This window comes from Lampetra fluviatilis, chromosome 22 (assembly GCF_964198595.1).
Source record: "Lampetra fluviatilis chromosome 22, kcLamFluv1.1, whole genome shotgun sequence".
Taxonomy (NCBI): Eukaryota; Metazoa; Chordata; class Hyperoartia; order Petromyzontiformes; family Petromyzontidae; genus Lampetra; species Lampetra fluviatilis.
The window spans coordinates 11,152,291-11,179,884 of record NC_136296.1 but is presented as its reverse complement, the minus strand read 5'-3'; the positions used below and the strand labels follow the sequence as shown (position 1 = coordinate 11,179,884).

At 45.8% G+C, this 27,594-nt stretch overlaps 1 protein-coding gene across 12 annotated transcripts in view; it reads right to left on the bottom strand.

The window, feature by feature from the left end:
* Nucleotides 1–25,160, bottom strand: part of LOC144938535 (pumilio homolog 2-like) — a 39,124-nt gene extending 13,964 nt beyond the window's left edge. For 3 of the 12 annotated variants that reach the window (XM_078866439.1, XM_078866437.1, XM_078866447.1), the window contains exons 1-11: nucleotides 25,022–25,160; nucleotides 24,434–24,789; nucleotides 21,664–21,693; nucleotides 7,954–8,022; nucleotides 6,260–6,368; nucleotides 4,850–5,058; nucleotides 4,045–4,223; nucleotides 2,642–3,011; nucleotides 2,156–2,270; nucleotides 1,400–1,516; nucleotides 528–670 (exon numbers count right to left, since the gene is read on the bottom strand). In XM_078866439.1, coding sequence (XP_078722565.1) covers nucleotides 528–670; nucleotides 1,400–1,516; nucleotides 2,156–2,270; nucleotides 2,642–3,011; nucleotides 4,045–4,223; nucleotides 4,850–5,058; nucleotides 6,260–6,368; nucleotides 7,954–8,022; nucleotides 21,664–21,693; nucleotides 24,434–24,775 — 1,683 coding nt within the window. In that variant the 5' untranslated portion in view covers nucleotides 24,776–24,789; nucleotides 25,022–25,160. The remainder of the gene's footprint in view (nucleotides 1–527; nucleotides 671–1,399; nucleotides 1,517–2,155; nucleotides 2,271–2,641; nucleotides 3,012–4,044; nucleotides 4,224–4,849; nucleotides 5,059–6,259; nucleotides 6,369–7,953; nucleotides 8,023–21,663; nucleotides 21,694–24,433; nucleotides 24,790–25,021) is intronic. The other 9 variants (XM_078866449.1, XM_078866445.1, XM_078866448.1 and 6 more) reach the window with 7 other exon arrangements.
* Between the last annotated feature and the right edge of the window lie 2,434 nt (nucleotides 25,161–27,594).

Below are 27,594 nucleotides of genomic sequence, written 5' to 3'. Positions count from 1 at the left end.
TGTGTGGCAATTAAGACAGTGGCTACAAAGAATGTGGGTTTTTTTTCCAGTTGGATACTCTCCTTTGAATGTATAATAAAAATAGTTAAGATGTATACAACATATAGAGCTGATAATTCGGTGAACTTATCGTTTCAATAACACCGTTTTTGTCAGTTTTTATGTCGCAGATGGTTTTCATGTCACGAAACCACTCCCTTTCCTCCCTTCGTATAGCCTTTAAGAGACTGCCATGGCAAGAGCTGTTAGAAAGCACCAGTGAAGGCCGGCATGGCAAACAAGAGGAAGAGTGGCGAACATCACGGCCGGCCGCCTTTGTCTCCCCAGTGCTGACGTTGACACGCTGTACCAGGCACTCATTTTCACCTATGGGAGGCCCAGGACAGTTTGAAGTATTCGCCAGCGTTACTGGTCACAAAAGTAGGACTTGAACTCGGGTCGACGGGGGTTCGTAGCGCAGCACGCTCACACACCGCTGGGCAACCACTGCTCGAGACACGCGCGCGCACGAGACTACGAGGGCTCACCTGCTGGCTGGGCTGACCCGGGTTGCCCTGCTGGTTGCCGCTGTTGGAGGCGGCCATGGCAGCGGCCGCCTGTGGCTGCAGGAGATTGGCGGGGTACACCCCCCAGGGCATGCCGTAGTACTGCGGGGGAACCACAGTGGGACCTGCACCCGGCAGCCCAAAAAACGGGAAGATTAACGTCAACGTTGTCGTTTTGTTGTACTATAAAAGGTTTTTAAAACCCCAATTATGAAAGTGATATATGGTCAAATAATTGTTTTTATGAATCATGACAACATTCACAAATTGGTAGTATTTAATGCAATAAGAACATATATTGCATTAAATTAGGAATCTGGCTGATATGGAAGACTGACAGTTCAAACACGTACACTTTTTGGGGTTAGATCGCGAAAATCTAACCCATCTAACAATAAAAACTATATACTGGATTGTAGAATGAATGCGATCCAGTTTAGTTGAGTGTCCCATTCACATGTTTCATACTCGTAGGAACACTTTTTGTGAAAATTAAATTTCTCACGGAGTATTGCAACCATACAACTGATTTGTAAACGTTGCAATGATTCATAGTTGTCACCATATTGTAGTTTCACACAATACATTTCAGTCGTCTCTAAACACTCCGTGTACAACCAAAAAAATAAACACCTCGCTGATGCTCTAACATTTTCAGTTGTGCAACTGTATGCCTCCAACCGCTGGTTATGTAATGTCCCCCCATCTATCGGCAAAATGTGGGGATAAAAAAAAAACACACTACCGAAATGCCACAGACACATAATACCAGAAGGCTGTTTTCCTCATTGATACACACTCGTACAAACAAGAAGCCCAGGGATATAGCAGGCAGGCCACAAACGCAAGGTTACCCGTGAGGGTGGCAGCAGCCAAGCCCGATGAGTAGGGGTCAGAGCCAGGTGGACCGGCTGCACCGATGATGTACGGGTTGGGGATGAAGGCGGGGGCGAGGCCAGGTGAAAACATGCCTACCGAGGGAACACCACAGAAACGGAGCACACTGAAAAATCCACGCGGCGGAACCAACGACAGGCTGGCAAATTGAGTACCCAGTGAGGCCCTCTTCCCTTCTAATGTTCGCTTGGCCAGAGCTACATTTCAGTGGACGTCTTCGCCAGTTTAAGCCTGTCCCTGCATGCTGACCTTGTACTGCGGCAGTACTGGTTTGAAGAAAAGGTGCATACGGCTGGAAATGCTGGCTTGTGAAAAAAATGACGCTAGTCACAGTATTAACATGTTCTCTTTCTAACAAATTAAAGAGCACAAATGGTACTTCCTTTGCTAGCTAGCTGCATCAAAAGCTCCCTTTGTGATAGCCACCAAGTAGGAAAAATAGGTGCCTCTTCCACAATCTAATATTACATTTGAATCAAATTAATATCAGCATTGGTGGAAGGAGAGGAGGAGAGGCTGCATCATGAAGGGCAAAGTAGCAAAATAGAGCCGTCTAGGTTGCAGCTGCGCACAACGCGACACGCGCAGAGACTTCCATTCTGTTCAACAGGAGCACGAGGCCGCAAGAGTAAGCAAACGTGTTTGCAATCCGAACGAGCGGGCGCGCACGTTAAGACGATTGCAGTGTCCTGCACAGGTGTGCGGGTGCCTACCCAGCGGTGGTTGTTGTGCAGTGGCCAAGGTATACTGTTGCTGCTGCTGTTGTTGCTGCTGCTGTGCACTGGACATCTGCTGCTGCATCGCCAGAGCACTGGACCTTTGAAAAAGCTGGAAACACACGCGTTTGCCGATTCAGAGCTGGGCGACCCAAACGATCGGTACAAGTGAAACATCTGCACGGACGAAAGAGTTCTGACTCCTTGGACAGAAAAAAACTATATTGGTCTTAAATAGTGACTCTTTCATTTGAGGACGAGTTATAAAACATAACTAAGAGTACAATATAAACTGGGTCAATAAAAGACAATATTACAGTAAACAATGAGAATATATAGTGAGCGAATTCAAGCATAAGTCACCGAGGATAACTGGAAAAGGGCCATTGAACTATAAGACCTTAGAGCAAGCACCTGGCCGAGTTCTAACTTATTTAATGCAATCATCGAGTGGTGTCGGCGCATGCAAGGGGGCTTTTCCACCTGCTGCTGTTGCTGCTGCTGTGCCCCGTAGTCAAACAGCCCCATGGGGTTGCCTCCGCCCGACTCCATGGTGACCTGGCCACCCGTGTAGTCGAACTGCAGGGGCTCCATGCCCATGGGCTCCATCATGCCCGACGGATCCATGGGCAACGACTGCCCGTCCATTCCACCGGGGCCAACGCCGCCGCCTCCCCCTCCGCCGCCGTAGTCCTCTCCAGGCTTGTTCACACCCACCTGCATGCCAGGCCCACCCCCCACGCCCACGGGCACCCCCACTCCGGCCACCATCGGGTCCGCCCCGGGGTTTCCGGGGACACCCAGGCGCTCGACAGCCTCGGCCGGTGACGAGTGACAGCTGCCAGGGGCGCGGCTGCAGGCGAGAAATTGTTATTATACATCGTCAGTCACGATTAAGCCGCTGCTGGATGAAGGCCTCCCAAAGCAGTCGCCGTCTATCACGGTCCTGGGATGCAACGATCCACTTAGCATCTGTACAGGAGCTGATCTCATTGATCCACCTCTGCAGTGAACATTCTCTTGGGTGTGTTCCTTCCTTTGGCTGCCAATACTATTTGTTACTCTTGCCCACTGACCATCATGCTTCCATGAGTATTATAATTACTGTCATCATTAATTAAAACAAAAAGGACATGAGCACATCAAAGCGGCATTTTATGACCATTTATAAGACGAACAAACTATTTATATCGGAGTACTAACCGATTGACAATATTCCCAAGTAAAAAGCCAATTCATGATTATACCGATTACCCACATCATTAAAGTGTCAACTTACATTTTAAAACAGTGAACTTGTCCAAGGCGATTTTGATCCTTCCAATTACAATACGATTGTGTTATCAAATCCAAGTCAGGGCACAAATAATTATCCACTCAGCACGTTCACAATAATTAATGATCAATGCTCCTCTGGAGGGTGACAATGACGTAGAAAAAAGCAGGGTACCACCTCGTGTCAACCGAATTAACACCAATTATAACACCAAACAACTAAAACAAAATGTAATTATCAGGGGTGGTCTCTCATGGAGTCTCACTTTATCACGAAAATCCTATGCAGCAACAATATCGATTCTCACACGCATAATATATTTTTGATTGATATACTGCAATAGGTTCATATCACCATACAGCCATTAGAGATATTACAATTATCCGCACCATAGTGGGGGGGGGGGGTGAGAGAAGGCCGGCAGAGATCCTGCACAGAGATGTTTGCGGGTAGCAAAATTTATTGGCCAGAAAAAGCTTACCATGCACGAGAGGGATCACACATAACAATCGGGACATGAAATAAAATCGCAGAGGGAGGGGGGGGAGGAGAGAAGTTATGACAGCTCTCCCACGGGGGGGGGTAGTGAAGGGGCCAGTGCACAGCTCACCTGAAGTCCTTGCCGTCCGAATCGACGCCGTTCTGCAGGCCCAGCCCGTTGGTCTTCCCCGCCACGTCTCCATCGCCCTCCACCTTCATGCCACTGCCCTTGTCGTCCTCAAACCCCGCCACCTTCACGCCCTTCTTGTCCGCCTTGTCTCCGTCCGACATGTCACACTCGACGGTGCCCTGCGTGACAGCGAATGTCGCCGTCAAGCACGCGTACTTGCTCAGCACTCGCTGGCAGTGCGCGCTCTGTCTGATGTATTATTGCCAAGGAATCCTGACTTGCTGATGAAAGTCAACTCGAAGTTGATCTAATGTTCTCTTGATCAACTGAATGCTCGTGTGAGTGATGAAGCAAGAGGCCCTCACCCAGTAGATTATTGCACAAAGGGCTGTACGTGTTCATTAGATGACCTCAGTGTTGAATGGTGTAAGTGCCGATGCTGATAACTCTCTCCGTGAAGATCTCAGTGCAGATGTCAGTGAATTTCTCAATGATAATCTCAGCGTTGATAATAGTGATGGGGTTATCTTGCTGATGTCAGTGTTTTTGCAGGAGATGACTACGATAATCTCAGTGTTGATATTGGTGACAATTGTCTCAGCAACCATGACCTTAAGTGTTGATGGAGCTGATATTATCTCAATGATGACAATCTCAGTATTGTTCACAGTGACGTTCATCAGCCTTGGACAAAGAACGCACGCAGAGTGCCGACCCACACACAATAACGCCCGACATTCTCCTCCACAGAAGACACGCGCACGCACGCACGCGCACACACATGCGCGAGAGCGCGCACACGTACGTATGTGGACTTGCGGAGACGCGTGTCGAGCTTGTCTCCAGGTGACGAGCTGAGCACGTACTCCACCATGCTGACACCGAGGCCGCCGGTCTCCGAGCGCGGCGACAGCACCGAGCCCACCTCGCTGCCGCCGCCGCCAACACCGCCGGCCTGGAAGCCCGGCTGGCCTGGGCGACGCTGCACCATGATGGGCTGAGACACCGAGTGATCTGCACCGGGTGGTTATTCACCATTAACAACATCGCTTTAACCCCTACGCCGGTTGGCGTACCAGAGTTATGTTCCCATGTGTTACAGTCAACGCATCCAGTTGAAATTAATGCAGAGTACCACAGCCAACACTTGATCGCATGATTGAGCCAAACATGGATTTCTGTATCAGAGGGACATCCCAACACGTGTAGTTTTGTTTGCGCAAAAGTGCCGCTATTGCGTGCGATATAATTTTATCGAATGGAATATTTCATGACAACTGCTGCAGCCGCCACCTTTTAAGGTTTTATCCTATGACGGTTGCCATCCATGAGGGGATCAAGAGGGGGGCAGCGGGGGGGGGGGGGGGGGGTCTTGATTTAGGGGCAACCAGACCAAAATGGTATGACAACCACTGATTTAATGCGCAACTCTCCTGCATGTAAACCGAAACAGTCTTGAAACGTGTAATAATCTTTTTTATATACTAACTTTGTTGCTTATAAAATAACCAGGTGGATTCCTGCGGCTATATTGCCCTGGATACTGGCTTAGTTTTGGGCATTAACATTTTACCCTTAGTAGCCTTAGTCGTATACTGTACGCAATTGAGTAGATTAGTCTGTGTGAAGCCATACATAGGATGACTTGCTCATGTTCACAGACGCATTTATGTAATACAAATGAAAACATAACATTATCTGCTGGACGTTGTGTCATGTGACATCACAACGTCCCTGTGACTGCTATCTGGAAAATACTCAACTTATTCAATAAACAGACACAGGATCTGTTTTCCACAAAAATTACATTTGGTAAATCAGCCAAAGGGGCCTTCTGGAAAGGACGTTGTCCATCAGAATTGGATTTAAGCAGGCAAACTCTGAACTGGTTTTCAACTTTTAGAGTTTCATTGTCAGTCTGACCTGTCAAACAATTTCTGCCGGATTGCCTGATACAGGCAAGAACTCACTGTGTACACCGTGAAGCCTGTTCAGAACAGTATAGCAACATTGTACACATTTTGTGGCGTGCTGTCATTGTGGATTTGTATACTCAATTGACTCACACTGCTATATTGATGAGCCCGCGAATGACCCTGAACCGTGACAATTCTTGACATTGTCGAGGGGGCTAAATCGTTACACCTGACACAAACATCTCTGCATCGTACGAACACGGTTTGTCAGGCACACGTTTAGAAAATTTTCTGCGTACCAGAGGCTCCCCAGGCATTCTCCCTCCACTGGTCTTCCAGGAAAATTCCCTTCGGGCCATCTTTGCCAGTCTCATCTGTCTCCCAAAACTTTTTGCTGGGAAGCAGCTGCTGTCGGATGTGCAGCAGGGCAAGAGAAGGGGGCACGGCGCACGCACGGCTCGGTTAGCGGTATGGAATGCGACGGGCGTTAAAATTAAACCAGGTCATGCAGTCGCGCATCCTTCTGTCGAGAGCAAGCCCCTACTGCTCACCACCACATTACGAGGTGACCCACACACACACCTACGGCTGCACATTAGTTCCTGACCGACATGCAACAGTTTGTTAATAATTTATATCAAAACGTTTGTCTTCTCACAGCTTTTGTTTCAAACATACTATTGGTGTCATGTCATGCATCGCCCTGCATGTTATAGAAAGGATTGAAGGAGAGACGACAAAACACCTTCTGATATTCCTTCGAATGTCCTTCTTTTAGCCGCAGACTAGGGGATGCGCTTTTCCACACACCCTGCTACAAAGACATATTTTGTTGCATAGCAGCCCATCAAATATCTTTAATTCTCCAAGGTGGAATTTTGTAAAGTTAATTAAAAAAATCTAATTTAAAGCAATGTGTTTCTTGTGCAGTCATTTGCGACCATTTTAAGACCATCACATCACTACACGTGAGAACCCTGTTTACAATCGGAGCGAGTAGCTTAAACCCAAATTCAAAACCCATGTTCCATCGCCTAATTTAATTGTGGTGGAGTAAAATGCTTCAGAGGGGCACCCAGCTGCAGAGATGCTTCCCCATCCGCCTCAGTAACGAGGTCTGCAGAGCTGCGGCACGTGGCTTTTATTACAATGTTTAGCTAATATTCACGTGTCTATGCATTACAGTTATTTAGTTTGGCTGTATGCACCTCGGTTGTGTCTGCTGCACATTAAGCTGCTGGGGCCCATTCTCAGCTTGATCTCCATTTCAAAGATCAGGTATCCCCCCTTTGTTTTCAAAAGATATCTGCCCTGAAGGCTGCCATTTAAAAATGAGGGCCGCACGTTTGTTCTTCAGTTCGGAGACGCGGCCAATAATTCGGCACACGCAGCATGACCATTGGCTGTTCTGAATTGAATGGCACGATGATAAAGAATACGTACTTGCTGGGATGCTTTATAAAGAAACTGCAAAACACACCGTTGTTCCCATCAACAAAATTGTATTGTAAGACTTAATAACATACTGTGTTGTGTTTTAAGAGCAGCCTAAGCTTGAATTAAATATCATATGGACCTTACACATCAGCAGCATAACATCGTTGTAAAAATATTAAAATTAATAACGACAATCGGTATTTGGTTCAATTCTCGTGACAGCAGCTTAAGAGTATTTATAGAAGCAAACTCTTGGCTAATTTCTGAATGCACTTTTGGAAATATATGCATGAACGCGTGTGCTCAATTTTGCTTGTAATCAGAAGGCAGTTATCAAAAAAATGCGGGTATTCAAATTACATTCTTGTGCTCATGATTCATAGAATGGAAATCTGCCAATTAAGATGTTTGCCTCTGTGGGGGCAAATAACTAAATTGTCTAAATAATCAGCAATGCAAATTAAAGACATGGAATGTAGTGGCAACCTTCATGTCACTCGCAAGGTAAACTACTAAATGCTACGGAGCAAAGGTTGCTTTGAGCGATGTTCCTTACATCTCCCAAGCTCCTCCTTTCCAGTGCCAGCGCTTGAAAGTCCTGGTTCAGCTCATCCACAGAGCGGACCTGAAATAATGAAGACATGTATGGAGACGCAGAAACACACACACACACCACAAACGCACGTAGCGTACATACAACACACGCACACAAAACACGGACAGACGGTACGCACAACGTCGTTCTGTAAATAAGTTTGAAAACTTTCAAGCCCAATGCAGGTCAAAACCTGGATTTTCATTAAATGGTGAGAAAACTATCGGCTTATTCCACACTTTACGGCATGCGATATGCATTTATATACAACTTAAACATACAATTACGACAGAATTGCACAGCAGCGAAATATAATTGCATATACAGTGCAATTTAATTACTGTGTAACCTAATCTCTAGGTATTTGCAATGTTCTACAAGGGCGCATTTTTACATCTCACTGGCGTAAGAGTTATGCAAGTTGCAACACATTTTTCATTCTATCCGTGATTGTCACTGGTCTAAAAGCAGACCGCTGAATAACACTGCACACCATACGTGCACAATGCCTGAATAAATCTCCAAGCATCACGTTGTGTGTATTAACCCGCCTCGCGTCAGCATCAAACGCTCATGCTCTCTATGGCACGCAGAGTAGATTTTTAAATAACATCTTATTTATCCAGCAAAAAGCTCATCGAGTCAATACAATCTTTAAGGAGGGTCCTGTAACGGGATGTTTGAACAGTGTTCTTGTTTAAGAAGTAGTTTGCAGTGTGGCTGACAACCACTGACTGAGTAAACCCCATGAAAACGAAACAACACTCCAAAGGGCTGTAGAGATGAGTTCACAAACCCACCTATTAGGTACTGCCATCCCCTCAACACCCCAGCAGGTTAGGGAGTCTCACAAACTGTCTGCAGCCACTAACGACAGTCATTCCAAATGCAACAAATCCTGCTTCGTAAAACTGTTATCAGTGCCTCCAAACTCTAGTCGACCATCTACTCGCATGCTGAAATCTACAGGCCGCGGTGTTGCTCGAGGTGCACTACTAGCGCCTTGTCGCCTATGAGCACCAGCAGCGTCCAAGGGACGATGCACCTCGGGCTTGTTTTCTTAGAGGAATAAAGTGTCCAGTGGAGAAATAACCATCGGTGGAGAAAAACAGTTTCCCGTATAGCCAAAGCAAAAGCTGAACGCCTAACTGGTTAGGTGGCTTGGCGATAGTGAGGGGCTCGCAATCAGAAGTTTGTGAGTTCTAATCCTGGTTGGGAGTCGATTCGGCCCATCACCTCTCCAGGGTCAATAAGAATACTTCTTTGTAGAGGAGTGAACAGTGGTTTTCCTACGGAGACTCTCCCCTGTCATAGGAATGTGGATTTTCCACCAGTGGCTTAGAAGGACACCACCCCAATGTGTATTTCTAGCAAGGTATCACCGGGCCTGTTTAGACTCGGAGCCTGAATGTGGCATTGACACTGGTAGAGCAACAAGACCTAAAACTGTTTACGCATGAGCACAAATTGGACGTGGATAAGCACAAGATGATGTGCCCCCATTGCAATTAATTGAACGGACACAAATTAACGTGGCAATTTGATTCAAGAATCTATACTTTTAACCAATAAAAATGTGGCATCTTTAGTGACTACAGGGTATTGCATTAAGAAATTATAAAGCTCAATAATCTACTACTAGATAAAAGCATCATGCTGTGCATCTCACTCATGGGCACCAGAACAAAGAAGTATTTCAGTAAAAAAAAAATCACGCAGTAAGTGATCGGAGACCAAATTAAATGTGGAAAAGTTTCAGTCTAGACGATAGACACGGACAAATGAGACGACATTAAAAGTCGAAAGGCTAAACTGCGCTTGAGATGACTTTTTTGTCTACTTCATACCCAATCTAAAAAAATTGTATTTACTGTCGTGTTAAATTGATTCATTGTGGGTGCATTCATAAGATTTCTGGGTAAGCCGTTCCTTCAACTTTGGTGCCAAAACACCACATGCCCTTCAGTAAGTCTTAATTTTGTCGGCCATTATAAAATCAAAGGCTATCACTCGAGTACAATTAAGAGCGGAAACCGTTTTGCAATAGTTCGGCCAAACTGCGCCACCGTGAAAATAGCTGAAAAGTTATGGAAAAATGTAACTCGTTATTTTCTGACCACCAACACAACTAGTGCAGTTCATACAGTGGGTTACACGGCATATTTTTTTTTACACCAAGTCTTTGCTGCAGAATTTTGGAACCTTTACCTATTTTATGTCCAACTCACAGCCCAGGCCTCCACCACCTGACCTTGCTAGGTAGTCTTCCATTCAAATACTATCGATATCAACCTGCTTATTCTTCCAAAATCCAATACGATCAAGAACATCCAGGGCAAATTGGAAATATATAATTAAAGAATGCACCTCAATGCCTGGCCGTAAAACACTGGTGCCAGCCAAAACAGTGCCGTGTCGTTGCTGTGACATTTTTTAGCACAATCGAGTCACTTCAACGGTTACCTTATCCTCTGACCTGCATAGCACAGGCACACGTAGGCATGCTGGTCAAAGTTTGCTCTCGACCCCCCCCCAAATAAAAATACAGTCGAACGTTATTAACGGCGAAGGTCTCTCCGACGCAGGACACTCAACAAACACTGGTCAATGGCCCAGAGATAACATGGCGTTACTACATGCCAGGTGCATGCATTAGGTCAGTGGTTTCTCAACCCATGGGTGGTGGTGGGGGGGATGCCAAAGCCTTTCAAGGAGTGGGGGGGGGGGTTCGCAAGCTACGGCATTGGTTGAGTGCAGGAGAAGTTTCAAGAAGCGTAGGGAACATCAGTGGCACTGCAACATTAACCAAATGCCTTATGAACACCACAATGACTGGGAGGCATGGACTTGTGATCATTCTGCTTTGTTGTGGTCGTAGTAACATGGGTAGGGGGACAGGGACTGAAGCCGGAGGAGCAGTGGTTATGATTTGGAAGCCCACTATACAGAAAAAAGTTGAAAACCATTGCCTAGCTGAGCGGCAGACATGTCACTATTCACCATATATTCGTGAATATCACGCTCTAGATATATACATTGAGTCATGCACGTTAGAATCATAGTTTTCCTATTTTTTTAATAGCATATTTGTGGCACCCTATTTTGTATTTGTCATAACACTTGATTACAAATGCACCACGAAGCCAAAAAAGAGATCAATCGATAGATTTTTGTTTGGTGGGGGTGGTGGAATCATTATCCGTCTAGTTAACAGGATTTAACAATTCACCCATCCATGATTCAATGACACGTTGCAAATCAAGATAAAGATTTGATTGAAAAATTATATTTCTCTCTCTGTAGTTGGTTGTTCAAATAGGCTAAACATTGCACTCCATCACCGTGGGACATAGGGAATTGGGTAAGTTTAAGATATTAAGAGTCCTGCGGATACCAACACCAACGTATAAAAGCGTTCAAGCGTAGCATAAATTGTAACAAATCAATCATTGTGATTAGCTGCTGTACATTAACTTGACATCGTGATGCATTGCTTTATGAATGAAAATCGATTCGGCTCCTCACTATATTGAGTCGTGCATGAGAGAATTAATAACTTAAAAAGTTATACAAATCCTATTACAAGGATATCATATAGTACATTGCAGGTTAATGAAGTAAAAAAAATAAAGACACAATAAACCCCAATACGAGCCAGTAAAAACGGGACAATATATATTTTCTTTTTTAATATAACCTCACCCCCAAATTATAACAATCCATTGAACCACTGGGAGTGTGGTTGTTAAGTGTATACTAGTTTCAGCGGTGGGCAGACGCTTAAAATACCAATAAGTAATGAGCTGCGACAGGGTCTAGTAATGCGTAGCAACCCCACTCGTGAATTGAACATCTCAGGGGTACACGAGCTACGCATGTTGAAAACGTCTTTCGCACCGTACGTAGCCAAGCGTGCTAATTGGAGGTGAGGCCGGCAGGCGCACACACCGCAGGCGCACACACCGCAGGCGCACACACCGCAGGCGCACACACCGCAGGCGCACACACCGCAGGCGCACACACCGCAGGCGCACACACCGCAGGCGCACACACCGCAGGCGCACACACCGCAGGCGCACACACCGCAGGCGCACACACCGCAGGCGCACACACCGCAGGCGCACACACCGCAGGCGCACGTCCTGTTAGCCAGGCCTCAGCTGTTGCTGCGGTGGGGAAGGAGGGGACAGAGGCGGGTCAAGTCCCAACACGTACTGGCCGAAGTGCCTGCCTGCCAATCGGAGGCAAGAACACTCGCACCGCCGCAAGTCGAGGGTGCAACGCGACACCCGTGCAGCTGTGGTTTTCTTTACGTCACATGCCCCCCGCCGCCCGTCCCGTTGTCAGTGTAGGACAACACATTTAGAGGCGCTGGCTAATTTTTGGAACTTGTCCCTACCGGAGGATTGACTAAGCAAATTGGAAAACGAAGTACACACCACCCCCCCCCCCCCCCCGTTGAGCACTGTGCTGTTAAAAGTGTCTGAAGAAAAGTTAAAATGTTTCCGCGTTTAACTGGAATCAAGCAAGGAGGGGAGCCCCCAGCTGGTGAAAGTTGATTAAGGCTGACACTGCTGACTTGAGTGTACCAATGTGACAGCTGACATTTATTTTACTTGCACTTGGCACCACAAAAGGCTGCATAACTTTGGCAATTCAACGCTACAAGCACTAAACAATATTCGGAGTCGGTGCATTTGCAACCACCAAGTGGATTCGTTATAAAATATCGGAGGATGCGGATGGAAAGGCGTCACCGAGTTCTTCATAAAAATAAAATATCAACCTTAGTCACAAGTTGAGCCATGAAAAAGTGGAGAAACAAATCCATTCAAAGCAGTTCAAAACAAACTTCTTAATTTGGTGTTTTAACTTGCACACATCACATATGAGCATGTTGTTAGAGGACAGAAGATGTGCTTTTAACATGATACATGCAGAATCGATATTTGTCTAAACCTAGTGGCAATGTATAAACAAATACAAGAAACAACAGACTCCTGCACACACGAACCAACCAAACTAATGACATTATTCGCAATAAAATGTACACGAATTTTAAACAATCGATTCTCGGGTGTACGAATTGATGCATGTTATTCATGCGCACGAATCTAAATAATCGATGAATCTTTGTCTACCGCTTAACCACGTGGACCTTTGAGGTTCGAGACTACCTGACCATGAGCAAAACATTGGAGAGCAGAAAAGAATGTTGGTTCAATTGTGACACTTGAAAGAAAAACACAGCATTGACACTGTAAAAACACAACGCCCTTAACCCGCCCCACACACAATGCTCAACAAAGCCTATCCCTTAAAAAGTGAAAGATGATAACCAAACCAGCTTGCACACATTCATAGCAATGGAAGACAATGTTTTAAGCGGAAGGTAAACACAGAACACAACAGGCTAGAAGTTAAGAGAAACTAAAAACTGAAGATTTTTTCGAGGCATGCAAAGAAACTACATTGATTTAAAATTGTGATGATTATTGATCATTTTAAATACATTATATACACTACTAAAGTTACAATGAGGCTAATTGTGAAAAAAACTATCCAAATGAGACGGGGTGCATTGATACATGCCGAGCAGTTCCCCTGTAGACTTTGAACGGTTTAAAAAATACAAATTTTGGCGTTTCATGATCCATTTACTCAGTATTCGGCAACCAATAAGTGTAGCGAACCCAAAGCGAAATTCATAAAATGCTGTTGAATATCATATCACAACGGAGCCCACACTGGAAGTTACAGGGTAACTCCTGCCGTTTGAAATGACGCAACCAACGCCTGTGGGTCAAAGGCGAACACAGCTTTAAATATTAATTAAAACATGATTATTCACTGGAATATTTCCCCCCTGCACTTTGGTTCCCCCAGATAAATGAGTATCCCCATTGAGAGTGCAGACAGTGCATTCCCTCTGCCACAGCACAGGCAACGTATGTAATATATTCGACAAGGGGAAAAAAACCTTCCAAGAAGCAAATTAGTTTTTAATGCGTATAAGATGGACGCAAGTACCGAATCTACAACACGATATGTAAATTTTGTTTTATCGGGGGGAAAACCCCAGCCAGGTTCTGCATTAGAATATTTAAGCAAAACCAATATAAGTACTTTGCATGCAGGAAGAAAACCGGAGTGGGTTCCCAGAGAAGACCCATGTGATGGGGATAACGCACAAAAGATTCCACGTATGTATGTAGAACTTCTCCCGCACCGTGCGCGTTGCCAACCATCACAAGGCGAGCTCGCAAATCCACTTGCCGTTTCCGCTATCTCCCGGTCAGCCCCCAAATTCTCTGCACAATCCACGTATCCTTGCCTCTATAAAGCCCTGGATTCACAGCCGTGCACGCCACACCATTACAGGCCATGAGAAAGCAAACACCGCTGTTCGTGTGTGTGTCCCCCTCTCCCGCCGTAGCTCATGCGTCAAGTCGGGGCGGCGGCGGCGACCTGCCGTTTTGCCGCACCGAAAATTCCGCGACAGGGCTAGTGTAAGTCTGGGGGTTAAACAAAACAGGATGTTGGCGAGATGTTTGGAGTGGAAATGTGAATTAAATAAACAGTGGCTGTCAGGAGGGGGGCGGTGGTGGTGGGAGGGGGTCTGGATGTAAAGGGGGCAGGGAGGCACGGTGGCAGACGTCCAACCGGCATAGCCCCCCACCCCACCAAAAATGTGTGCTGCTGCTCAATCAAGCGTGCAACTGTGCCAGCCCTTCAGCCCCACCACTGCGCACAATGGTAGCGGTGGCGCGGGCGCTAGTGTGGGACAGCTGGGCACAGTTCAAAAGGACATTTATTATTTAATACAATTACATCGTGTTGTTTTTTATTTGTCAAACCAGAAAAGAATCCTACAAATACTTACTGTTAGCATCAAAAAGGATACATTTGCAAATATTTAGCACATTCTTTTCTGCTGTGAAAGCACACTTTGTAAAAACACCTCCACAAAGTAAACTCTATAATACAATGGATGCTCATAAATATAAAAACGACGGGCGAAACTGAAATGTTGATAGAAACGCAAGTTTTAAACTTTAGAGGGGGGGGGGGGCTAAAAAACCACCCGACGGAAAGAGCATGTTCTTCCCTTTCATGTCCGCAAAAAAAACCTGTAGCACCAGATTTTCACTTTGATTCATGACGGCTCAGTTTTAATAAACAAAAAGCGTAAAGGTTGCACCGAGCTGGGGCAGGCCTTCAAATTGGTTTGGGCTTTGCCACGGATGGGTACAGTGGGAAAGGCATGTCAACAGCAGACAATACGGCCCATGTAATGTGAGTTGCAAAAAAAAGCAAGTTGTCTCAGAAATGCTTTCTGCATCATCAGTTGAATAAAAAATATATATTTTTTTATATCACAACTCAAAACTGAATGGCTTTAAGAACACGACCGTGGTGACGCGCACAACGGTCGTTGTGTTGACCTCGGAGATAAAATGCAACAAGGGGAACAGTTACACCATTGGAACCTCCTTTGCCAGCAGCAAAATATGATAATTGTTTTTTTACCCTTTTATCTGGCAACAAAACCGACACCTATTTATTGTGTTACAAAGCACCACCTGTATGTGGGACATCTAACGTGGCCCATTGTCTTCAGCGAAATTAATAAGTACGATAAATACTTTGGATTAACATTGTGTTTGGGAGTTATAAAATTGTCGTGGGCGAGCAAGTCGGGTTTTAAGCTCATTGTCCAAATTACCTACAATTCCCTTGGATGAGCAGCCAGTTGGAATATGACACGTAAACATTCATTGCCTACAAGAATTCGCTATCGTCAACCATGGTCAATCCACAGCTGGATGAAGGCCTCAGAGTCGTCACCATCTCCCACTGTACTGTGATGTAGCAATCCATGAAGCATCTGCACACGAGCTGATAATCATCGCTCCATCTATTCTATTTTTTTACCCACTGAGGTATGCAACTCTTTTTTCGGTGCAAGAGTCACCCTCCTTTGAGTCATGGTCACGATTCAACACAAGAATGGTTTCGTTTTTAGCTTTGCAAAGTAGCAGCCTACAGTGGGTGGAGAGGTCACGTGAACCCGTTACAAACAACACGTAAAGGAATAAAAAAACAAATCTATCCGACGCATGCATCTTGAACTTAAAAATTATGTTCCTCAATGAACAGATGAATAATTAGCCACCCAAATAACAGTTATTGAAAACCTTACACCTATAAAAGGAACTGCCAACAATTCAATTGCACTGAATTCCAAAGCATCTCTCAGGAATTGTCATTTGGAGGGCTAATTTTACTCGAATGTGATACATTTCCCTAAAGATGCATGTCTGAGAATGATCATATTGCATATACCTATTTGAGGCACTTGAGCAAATGAGTTAATTAATCGCACATAAAATTCAGAATATGCATAAGACTAATGGATAAAACTATACTATATTACGCATTGCATTTTGGTTGATTTGGCTCTGCAGTAGCAGTTGGAAACCAATAGTATACAATAAAATTGATTAGAGCAATATCGGTGCCAACAGACAGAATAAAACACATTGGGTTTTACACTTTCACTGAAAAGAAACAATAAACTATGATCGTTTAACAATGACAGGATTTCCATTGCGCTTAAAATGGGTTCTGCAACAGAGTTTTCCGAAGCACTGAATAATTATCAAGTGACTACTGGCATCGTGTGCTATTTATATATTTACTTTGCAATAACATTCTTATTATAACAGTCTGTAAATGAAATGCCTGGTAGAAATGGCATGTCAGTTGACATTCACTAGGTTTTGAATGCATTTATTATACAAAATATAAAAGACTTGCACATTGCGAAATAGGATGTTTCCTTTCATAGTGTACATTTGTATACATCCTAATTCAAATAAAAAAGTAAAACTAGAAACCCAATCAATGTATTCTCTCAATCATCTTTAAGTGAAGATGGAGTGAAGCATTGCTTCTCATGCAATAAACATGCCAAGACAATGGCTGTAGAGACCATTTTTGTTGTCTCTAATGTTTAATGTTTTGGAAGCTCTGGCCCAGAGTCACAATACCCTCACCAGACCTCAACTTCAAATGAGGAAGTAAACACAAGATTGGCTAACATTGCAGTCCGTGTTCGCACCATGGCAGATGCGGCAATGCTTTGCACACTAAACACGGTATGGTTTCTTTGCCAGGCAGATGTGCAAATCCAACAGTGTGGTGAGAAAAAGACTAATTAAAGTGTATTTCAATTAGCACCAGTAAAAGGGGCCTTTGCTAGCTGTTTGATTGCTCAGTTAGAACAGTTTAAAATTGCTGCTTTTAGCAGCGCCCAACCAAAAGCAGTGTTTAAGCACTGAAGGGGGTACACCCTCCCCCCCACCCCTCTCCCCTCCTCCCCCCACTTTAGTGTACGAATTATTTAGCAGCTGTGCACCACGCTATTCTTGTAATTACAGTACATGTGGGGAACACCACGGTGGGGAATTATCTACTTCGCCTGGTATACAGGAGGTCGTGGGTTCCATCCCGGCCTTGACGCCTGTATATTTGGAGTTTGCGTGTTCTCCCAGAGGCCTTGTGGATTTTTCTCCGGACCCCCCCGTTTTTCCCCTCCAGCTTTAAAATCAAGATGCGTTCAGAGTATTTGGCTGCTATAAATTTCCACATACGCCACTTCTCGTTGAGCTATCAGTTGTGACCAGGTCGTTTCTGAAAAAGAGCTACATAGCTCAGTGGGCCTTAACTGGTCAAATGTAAATATTAGTTTACATTGATAGCAGTACACATTTATTCGTGGCTCTTAAATCCAATAGAAATCAGTAGTACATTTACATTGATTGATACACCGACGATACATGTCACCAGCCAATGAAAGCTCCTGGATGAAGGCCTTCCCAAGACATCCCCTTTCCCAGTCTAGTAGTGGCACGAGCACAAGCTGAAACTGTATGCTAATGATCCTCCGAGCTAAATGTAACAAGACATTACAGATAATATAAACAAGTACAAACAAGGATTGATTACTAAATCGCATTATCACACTGAAACGTGACGAACCATGAAATCGCTTTGGTGGAGGCAAATCATAACATTCTGAATTCCATACCCAACACTCCTGAGTGACTATAGCAGAAAATAACGTCCAATTTCATCAGCCCCATTGGCAAATATGGAGTTATTAATGAGCCCTATTATATTTCGAAGGTTATCATAAAAAAGTCACGACTGTAACATGACAATTTAAAAGACACGTGCATTACAATTGGCTATAGAATATAAGGCTTGTGCACAAAATCACGATGACCCATTCAGGATATTTTTTCTGTTTTTTTGTTGCATTTTCACTCAATGGTGCAAATGAACGTTTTGAAATGTAAGAGGGTGCTGCTAAAGCTGAACAGACATTGTATTCATTAGTTTTGGAACATTTTGTAGGCTTGAAAACGATAACTTTCTTCGGCTACACAATTAAGCCGCACCTTGCATAAACATATTTTCACGTCACAACACGTGATGGTGAACACGGCATTCAAGGGCAATCAATGTTGTCTCTACTTATAAATGAAAACATTTGTACGTCTGAGCACAAATTGACGATTAAACAATTGTGCCGGAGCCCTCGTCGCAACGTGTGCGAATTCGTGTCCCAACAACACAGAAGTGCTTCCAACCGGGCCGAGTGTTTGTGCACGTATCTAAGGCAACTGCACATTAAGACCTGCGGACGGACGAGAGCACGAGCGGGCAATTTCTTTTTTTTAAGTTTCACCTCGCTCTACTGTACCACGCAAACAGCACCCAGGAAACATCGCTTACTTGGGCACCTTATGCCCGCTGTGCCTTAAACAGATGTGCACACCAGCGAGTGGCGGGGTGGTGCCAACACAAGGGAGATCACATCCATCAAGCCGAGCGATAGAAGTGTTGCGGCGCACTACGCTACCTGGTCCGCAGTTTTGCTGTGAACCATGTTCTTGCTCTTTATGTTGCAATTGTGCTTTTGGCATCAAGTCACGAGACAAAATTAATTTCCATTCAGACCACTCGCAACAAGCACCGACTGTACTGCTTCTGCGTCAGAGGCAAGCCTCTTATCCACAGGCACTAAGGGACACACTTTTATATTGTGTTCATTGCATTTCCATAAAACTATATTTATTTTAATTATCAGGGCCAGAATAAGCTTAATAAAGTAAGATGATTGTTTTTCATTTAGCATCCATGGTGACCGAGCTGAGACGATCAACTCGCTACGTTCAGAATGGGGTTTAATCGCAGGTTGCTGAAATTCAGATTTGAACCCAGGGCTTCATAGGTGCTGCCTCGGTTTTCTGATACCGTTTTAGCATCCAAGAGCACCAGGCCACCCCAAAACAAGGTCATTTCTCAAATAACGCGGTCATCAAAACTTAAATGCGGCAGTAGCGTTGATGATGAACTGGTGGGTTCTTGTCTCTGCAAGTACTGCCCAGGCACAACACTGGCCAACTTTTTCCAATCAGCCAATCACTCTGAACGCACCCAACCTCATCAGATCTAAAGGTAAACAGACTTGAGCCTTATTGTGACTTTGATGGGAGACTGTCAGGGGACTAGCAATTGCTCTAGGCTTCAGCTGACTGAGAGGTGGCCAGGAGATGGTATGAAAACAATGGTTTTCTTGCATGCATCTGTGCTGATCTCCTGGTATAATGATTTATTCCCAAATGCCAACCGGCTCATTAATGCAGTTGACCAAACATCCCAAGACAGAAAGGTCCGGAAAAAAACTTGTGACTCAATTCCATTTCAGTAAATGAATAGGAGGCATTCATACATTATTTAGACTTAAGTTCAAATAGATGGCACAATACCCCTATCCTTAGATCCCCGAGCATATAAACCCACCTAAACAGCACCCCAGCTTACACTCATGACACGTTGGGAGGAAAAACTGCCATAAATGCACATGCAATAATCAGTAACCAAGTCTTGTTATTACAACGGCGCGGATACTTGGAATTTTTCCGCGTAGCCCTACTCTAAACAAGCCCTGGCCGCCGTTGGTATGGACTCGAGAGGCAAACGCCACCTCTGGCATGCGCTGTGACCACCGGTGTCGCCCCGCTTTCAAGACGGAGCAACGGGGCGTCCGATGTTAGTGAGCTCACGTGCCGAGCGTCTCTCGCTCCCGTCATGGCACAGACACGCGGCGGCACGCATGTCCATTCGCAGCTGCCAACAATTTTTTTCCTTCCCCTTTCCTCTTTCCCCTTGTAAGCACTTTAAAGGTGGCCATGGGTAGCACAGGACGCTTTAATGGAAAAATCGCATGGCGGTAATGATGCATGGGGAAAATTGGTGATGTAAACTTGCCTCTAGTGGCTCATGCCTGCCATGGGATTGGAGAGGATAGTGGCGAGCCGAGTAGGGCCGTACTCCACATTTTTACTTTTGTAACTTTGTATTTGGAAATGGTTTATTGCCCATGCTAAAAAAAGTTCTTTACAGCACACCCTTCAAAGTACGGTAAAACTCATTTACATTGTGACAAAACAAACTAAAATTAGCAATTTTAGACTCATCTCCACAGTGGAGGGGACTTATAGAAGAACCGAAATTCTCGTGACATTTGTAAACTAAAAGATCTACAAGTGATACGTCCGCATTCACGAGCAACCAGCCAGGCAACCTCCTGGGGCACAAACCAACCTTTGCAACATTGAAGGGTACGGACAGCAATTACCACGTTTTTTTTTGTTGTTAAGCAATTCCCTTGGCCCTGAAAAACTTGAAGACATCTCCACTGCCCCCCACCAAAGCAATGACGACCCATGAAATGGGCACCACTATCCAACAGGCGGCTCACCACCCCGCCACAACTGCCAAAGCAGCCATCCAAACAAAATGTGTGCACGTGTCGACCATAGGTTACACAGCGAATGGGGGGGGGGGGACATTTTGAAAAAGCAGTCATAATGCCTCCACTTACCCTGTTATGTAACATGCCGACTTCCCACTGGCACAAATATTTAACTCATTCCAGTTGCAAAGAAATGTGAGTTTAGAAATCCTTGGGATTAAATTTTAAATTGTTATTTTGGGTTAGCTTTATTCATACCGTTTGAGCCGTGACAACCGTGTGGTGCCAACACACAGGTGGCAATTTTAATTAGTAATAACTGACATAACACATGTGTACTTCGCCTTTGGAGCACAGCTCAAACAATAGGATATCTCTAACAAGCAGCAAGCATTACATTAGGCGGTGACTAACCGTGAAACAACTTTACAATAAAACTTGTCTAAAGGACTAAATAAAACTTTTGCCAGTGAGCACACTGACACTCGCAGATGCAGAGACAACCACGACAACAGACAACCAATGTTTACATTATACTTTCAACTGACAATGACATCAGACATGTTAACATAACAACAGTGTATGTGACATTGCATAAAACACCGCAAGTAACCGATTTAATTTCTCGTGTTGTGCTGTTTAACATTAGAGGCTGTGGGAAGATACCCAACCACCCAGGACTATGCAAATGGCCACCGATTTAACAACGTACAATTACTTGCTAACCGCAAATGACATCACCCATCACAGCCGAAAAAACGATCGTCGTTAAATGCGGCCGTCACCGCGAAAACGCAAGTCAATAAGGGTTTGAAATAGGACAAGTTACAAGAATGACTTACCACTGGCAAGCACGACACTGGAAAAGCGCACTGTATGAAAAACAAAACAAAAACAATTACTTTGCAGAAGCGACTCGCTGCACACGATGCGCTTCAACACAAGGGGGGACACAATACACACACACGCTCCAAGCAATCGAGGATTTTCAACAATGAACGCGCAACAATGGATCACAACTGACACACGCAAGCACACGCAAGTGCGCGCACGCGCGTATCCTTACCAGCCGCACCGAGCCCGTCGCTTCATAAAAAAAAGACATGGGACCTTTACACAACCATTCATTATCGCCTCACTGCATAACAGTAATACGTGTTTTTTTTCTGCTCAAAGTTGAAACACACACAACAAAGGATAGAAACTTGAGAATGTTCAGCTTTCGCATGGGGCCAGGGGAGGGGGTGGTTTAGGACAGCAGGAGGGCACACAGGGGGGAGGGGTTTGCCATCTTCAGGGCAGGGGGGTGGTTTTCTTTGTCTCCGTTAAACTTTTAAAGCACCCGAGGCCCTTCCCACGAAGGCCGCCGCCACACTTATCTGCGGCCCCATTACTCCGCCGGCCGGGGCATAGGGGGGTGGGGGCTGGCACACGGCCTTTGAGCCCTGGCCTCTTTTGCGCTGCTCTGGTTTGGAAAAAGGCTGTCGGCAGACAGCGCGCACCCCGAGACAAGGAGCTACCAACGGGTGACCTCAATAAAGGATCAAGGTCCCCGAGGGACTGATAGTGGGTTCTCCTCATTCACCTCGGCTTCCAAAGCAGAATGTGCCGACAACTTGGTCAGATTTATGAAGTGAACTGAGCTAGCTGAGGTGGGGGGGGGGTCAGGGTCTTGTAACCCCCCCTCCCTCTGTCTAAAACATAAATAAAAAACGAACATCTCGTAGTTTTCCAAGATAAAGAGGAAAACACAAGGGGTAGACGTTTGTGTAAATGTGGTCAATGGTCATGTGTTTCTCAAACTGCAGTACTCATACTTTACCACAACACAGGTTTTTTTTACACTGTTACTGATCAACAGATGGACAACAATGCGATTCGCATGTTAATAAAGGTGGGGGGGGGAAATGCAGAGAGCAGAGCCAAAGGACTGGGCCGTGGGAACCAGAATTAGAGAAAGCCTACAAAAATCAATACGGGGCAGCCCACTCGTGCTGGCGAGTAAAACAAAAATGTAAGGGCCACCTCTTAATGCAGTCACAACAAAGGCATGGGAGAATACAGGAAAGAGGGCCGAGGGGGGTGGGGTGGAGTGGGGAGGAGGAGGGGAGAGACGGTCGCTGACTTGTTGTTTGCAAAGCGAGAGGCCGAACCAGGCGCGTTGCAATTTCGATCTCACAATTCCCCCCCCATGACGCACTCGAAACCCAACGAAACGTCGTCCGTGTCGTAGGGCGAACTTTCCAGAGGACTCCCTCCCTCCCCTTCTCTCCTCACCTGTGGCCCGTCCCAATGTCTAAACGTGAAACGTAACGGCCACTACGGCTCTGAGCAATCACAAGAAAGGCACGGGGGAAAAAGAAAAGAGGTAGGGGGGTGGGGGAGATCGTGAAAGCCTACTTTGCTTGTAGGACAATAGCAATGGCTGCCCTTCACTGCACAGTCATTTGAAAGGCTCAACAGGACAACTGTGGCATCAGCCAACTTAGCAATGAGCGAAACTACGCCGGCAACCCTCTAAAGCCAGCACTGTCATCTCAAACTGTTGAGAGACAACCCAAACACTATTATTTTTAAGTCACAAAACAACTCAGACATTCGTCAATGACGCTGCCTTAAAAGGAAACATGATAGGGTCTATAGTCCTTTAGAGGCCAGACAGTGGGTGACATTTGAAAATTGCGCTCTACACCATGAGAACTGATGAGTTAAATGCATTGTTTCTGATTACAAGATGTTTTAATTAGCACGTTAACGGTTACCGATTGGTAGCTATTGAGTAACAGATAACCCCACTCATCAAGTCGCAGACAAACCCAAAGGCAACGCTGACCTGTGGAATGCGTTGGGACCTAAAACAAACTTAAAGGCCTTACCATCTTTTTCTTGCACGCTACAACAAAGACACGTGGTTCAAGAGGGGGAAGGGGAGTGGAAATAGGTTGCGGCTATATAATGAACAGGGAAATGTCAAAACTTGTCTCGCTCACAACAGTATAATAGTAGACGCTCATCTGTATACAGCCCTGAGTCAGTGGTGCAAATTCCACATTCCTATGGCGGGGGCGAGTCATTTCATACCACGCTGTTGAAGCAAGCCAACAAAACGTCACCGACTGCCAATACTGCAATGTAAACTCGAAGGCGCAGACAATCATGCCTTTATCCAAAAGCACCAAATGGCAAAGTCACATCGCATATAACATTCTCCATTAACCATGGTGCACACCAGCCAGATACACACACACGACTCTATGGGCCACCAACCCACTATTCACACCTCCAAAACACCATTTTCGCCACACCACGCCAGCAGGCCCCACTTTCATCACCCTTAAACCACACCTTAAACACACAATCCTCGCCCCCCGTTTGCTACTCGATAAATCATACAACACGCTACTCGAACTAGACACCAACCACCTCACATCCACCATCTCCCTCCGCAAATCAACCACAATCCACCACCCCCCCCAGCCACCACAACCCTTCACAAATCCCTCCTCCAACCCAACCCCACCAATCTCGCACCCCCCCTCCCCTCTGCAACCACCAAAAAGTCACCAACCAACCACCCACAAAATCCACCCAAACACCGCCATCTCTCCTCACCCCGTCCATCACCTGCCCAGTCCCGTCGCCTGTGGGCCATCGGTGCTTCCCCGCGTAGGTCGTCGCTCCCCTCAGCTGCTCGCCGTGCTGCCTCTGGAAGAAGTAGCCCACGGCCGCGTCGTCTTGGGAGCGCCCGGCGAAGGCGGCCGCTTGAGCCTGTGCCTGGGCTTGAACCGCCGCAGCCGCAGCAGCAGCCGCGGCCGCCGCTTGCGCCTGCACGGGGGCCGGGCTAGGAGGGCGGCCGGCCACGGCGCCCTGAGCGGCCACTATCACCGGCCCCACCGCCGCCTGACTCTCTTGCCAGGTCGTCTCGTTCATCGCCAGCACGCACGGGATACTCATTTCCCGCCGGGCGCCTGCAACGGCGTCGACGAACGACAAGCGAGAAAGGATTAGGACGACGGGCGAAGGAGAATGGAGGGCGGCCGCTCGCCCTCCCGCGCCCGCCGTTTCATTTTTTTTCCTTTCCCCCCCCCCACAGTAATATGTTACAACAACACTTCGTGACCGCGCATCGACGAAATGGTGGCGCGGCGAGCATCGCCGGTGTCTCGCCGACGTGCATCGACCGTCGGTGCGGGCACTCACGGCTTGTGAAGCCCGCGATGCCGGCGGATGGCGGTGGGCGGCCGCGCCGACAATCGCTTAGGGCCGCCGCACCCTCATCCCTGCTCCCAACATGGCGAGCGACATCTCTCCCGCGCACGGCATGACGGGAGCGCCCACTCCTTCCGGCCAGCCCCTCCCCCCACTTTTCTTCGCCCTCCCTCGATTCCCCCGGAAACCCCGCCCCTCCCCCACTTTCGATTCGTAAATCCATAATAGAGGTCTTTTTTGGAGGGTTAGATCGTGTAAATATAAATGTGTTGTTAAACCCGTCACCACCCGACACAACCAATTAGGGAGGTTTGCCACGGGAACAGAACGTGCCCAATTCGTCACTAGTACAGCAACACCTGTATCATGGATTATATTGGTCGCGAAAGCCTACGTGTTAAACCGATTCGTAAATGACCGCTCTGTTGATGAATGAAAAGTGAATGTCAAAACCGGTGCAGAATGAAACACATTATTTGGTGATGCTGCTCCGTTGGCACTAGCGCACAAGCACACATAACAGAGGCTCAACACGTTACTTTTTTAATAGCACTGCCTTAAAGTCATATTGTACGGTACAGCACGGAGAATCAAAATATGTTTTATATTGGAGGAATCCGATGAGCTATAAACCTCTTTTTGACAGATGTCCAGAGGCGACACGTCAGAACACTACAACAACAAATAATACAATCACACGATACGAGTAGAATTTATAAGAAAGCTAAGCAAATCACTAAAAAAATTAAACTGAACAAGTTTTTGTTCAACTTGGCAGGTAAAGCTCATTGAGCTATTAGCTTTTTTTTCAGTAGCGACCTGACACCAAATTATAACTCAACGAAGGGGCTTATCATGTGGCAATTTATAGCCGCCAAATTATCTAAATACTCAACTTGATTTGAAGCTTTCGTGACTGCAGGAATTACTCTTTAGAGCAGAGGTGGGGAACGTCCGGTCCGCGGGCCGTACAAGGCCCGCGAAATCATTTGAGTCTGGCCCTGCCAAGGCAACCGCAGGCGGGACTCGAAATTCAATAAATCTAGGAGCAAACCTGGAAAAGCAGTTGCGAGTAGCAACATCATCAATGCCAGTTAACATCACACGCCTCACCAAAGAGAAGCAGTTCCAGCCGTCACGTTAAGGGTGAGTTAATTAAATGTTTGACCAAATATAACGGGCTAATTTTTAAGTTGATAATTTTGTATGGCCCGCGAATGATGTTATAAATATCCAAATGGCCCTTGGCAGAAAAAAGGTTCCCCACCCCTGCTTTCGAGTATCTAATTACTATAAACGCATAGACAGGCCTGAGAGGTAAACAATGGCTGCTGATGGAATTGTTTCTTCACTTAAATTTAAGACAACGCATATCCAAATCATAGCGGTCAATACGCACTGAGAGCCGTTTTTTTATTGGACGCACAAAAACAATTCAACCTGCTCTTGCTCGCCCTTCTATCTCACCATTCTTCTCCTGGTCCGCCTTCAAAGCTTGTACCAAGTACTGTAGACGTACTTTCAAGTGTGTCTTTATTGATATTTTTCTTCCCTCCTACAAAATATCTACATTTATTTTTGCGAACCTATTATCCCTGCGGTGGTGGCTAGGCACTCCTTGCAATCTCGCGGACGTTGATGAGGTGCCATACCATTTGCTCGCCAGGAACAGGCGATACAGCAAACAAATTTGCACTCCACCTGTTCCATCCGTGCGGGATAAAGTATTGCCCCCTCGCACGCGTGTGATTTTCTCCTGGTGCTCGAGTTTCCTCCCACATGCAAACACCCATTTGTTGCCTTCCCGCTCTTCGCGCGTGGTTCTTCCTCGCACCTCTGGATCGTCCTCTCTCTCTCTCTTCGAGAGCGAGCGAATGCGGCACGTTACAAGTTGGAATTATTTTATTCACACGTAACTTACATTTTATTAATGTTTGTCTTGAGCCCAACTTTGCAGCCAACTTTATTAAATTGCTTCGATTGACTCGTGTGGTTCAGTACAATTGGTTGCCGTTGTGAATATGCCACCAGTAAATGTGAGTGAGATGGGCAACATTTTCTCATCCTATGTTTGTGCCTTTGTGTCTCCGATGAAATATTCGGAAAATATCTTCACACATTGCTTTAAGTAACTTTGTCGAGAGTCATATATCAGAATCAGAATATTTATTTATACTGCAGGAGGAGGAATCCGATGAGCTATGAAGCTCTTTTTCACAGATGTCCAGTAGGAGCGGGTACGAACGTTACAACAACGAACAACACAACACATGATAGCAGTGCAAAGTACAAGAAAGGTTAAACAAATCACCCAAACGCATACAAATACAACCAAACCACCCCGTGCTACCAGGCAAAGCCCACTGAGGTATGAACTTGTTTTTCAGAAGCGACCTGGCCACAAAGAATAGCCCCAATACATTGGTCCATCGTTTGGACATTTATAGCAGCAAAATAATCAGAATAATCTCAATTCATGTTTCTGTATCCATTGTGTCCGTGTGTGTATTATCATACGTTCACCAATACATGGTACAAAGGATCAGAAGTGATAAAATAAATGG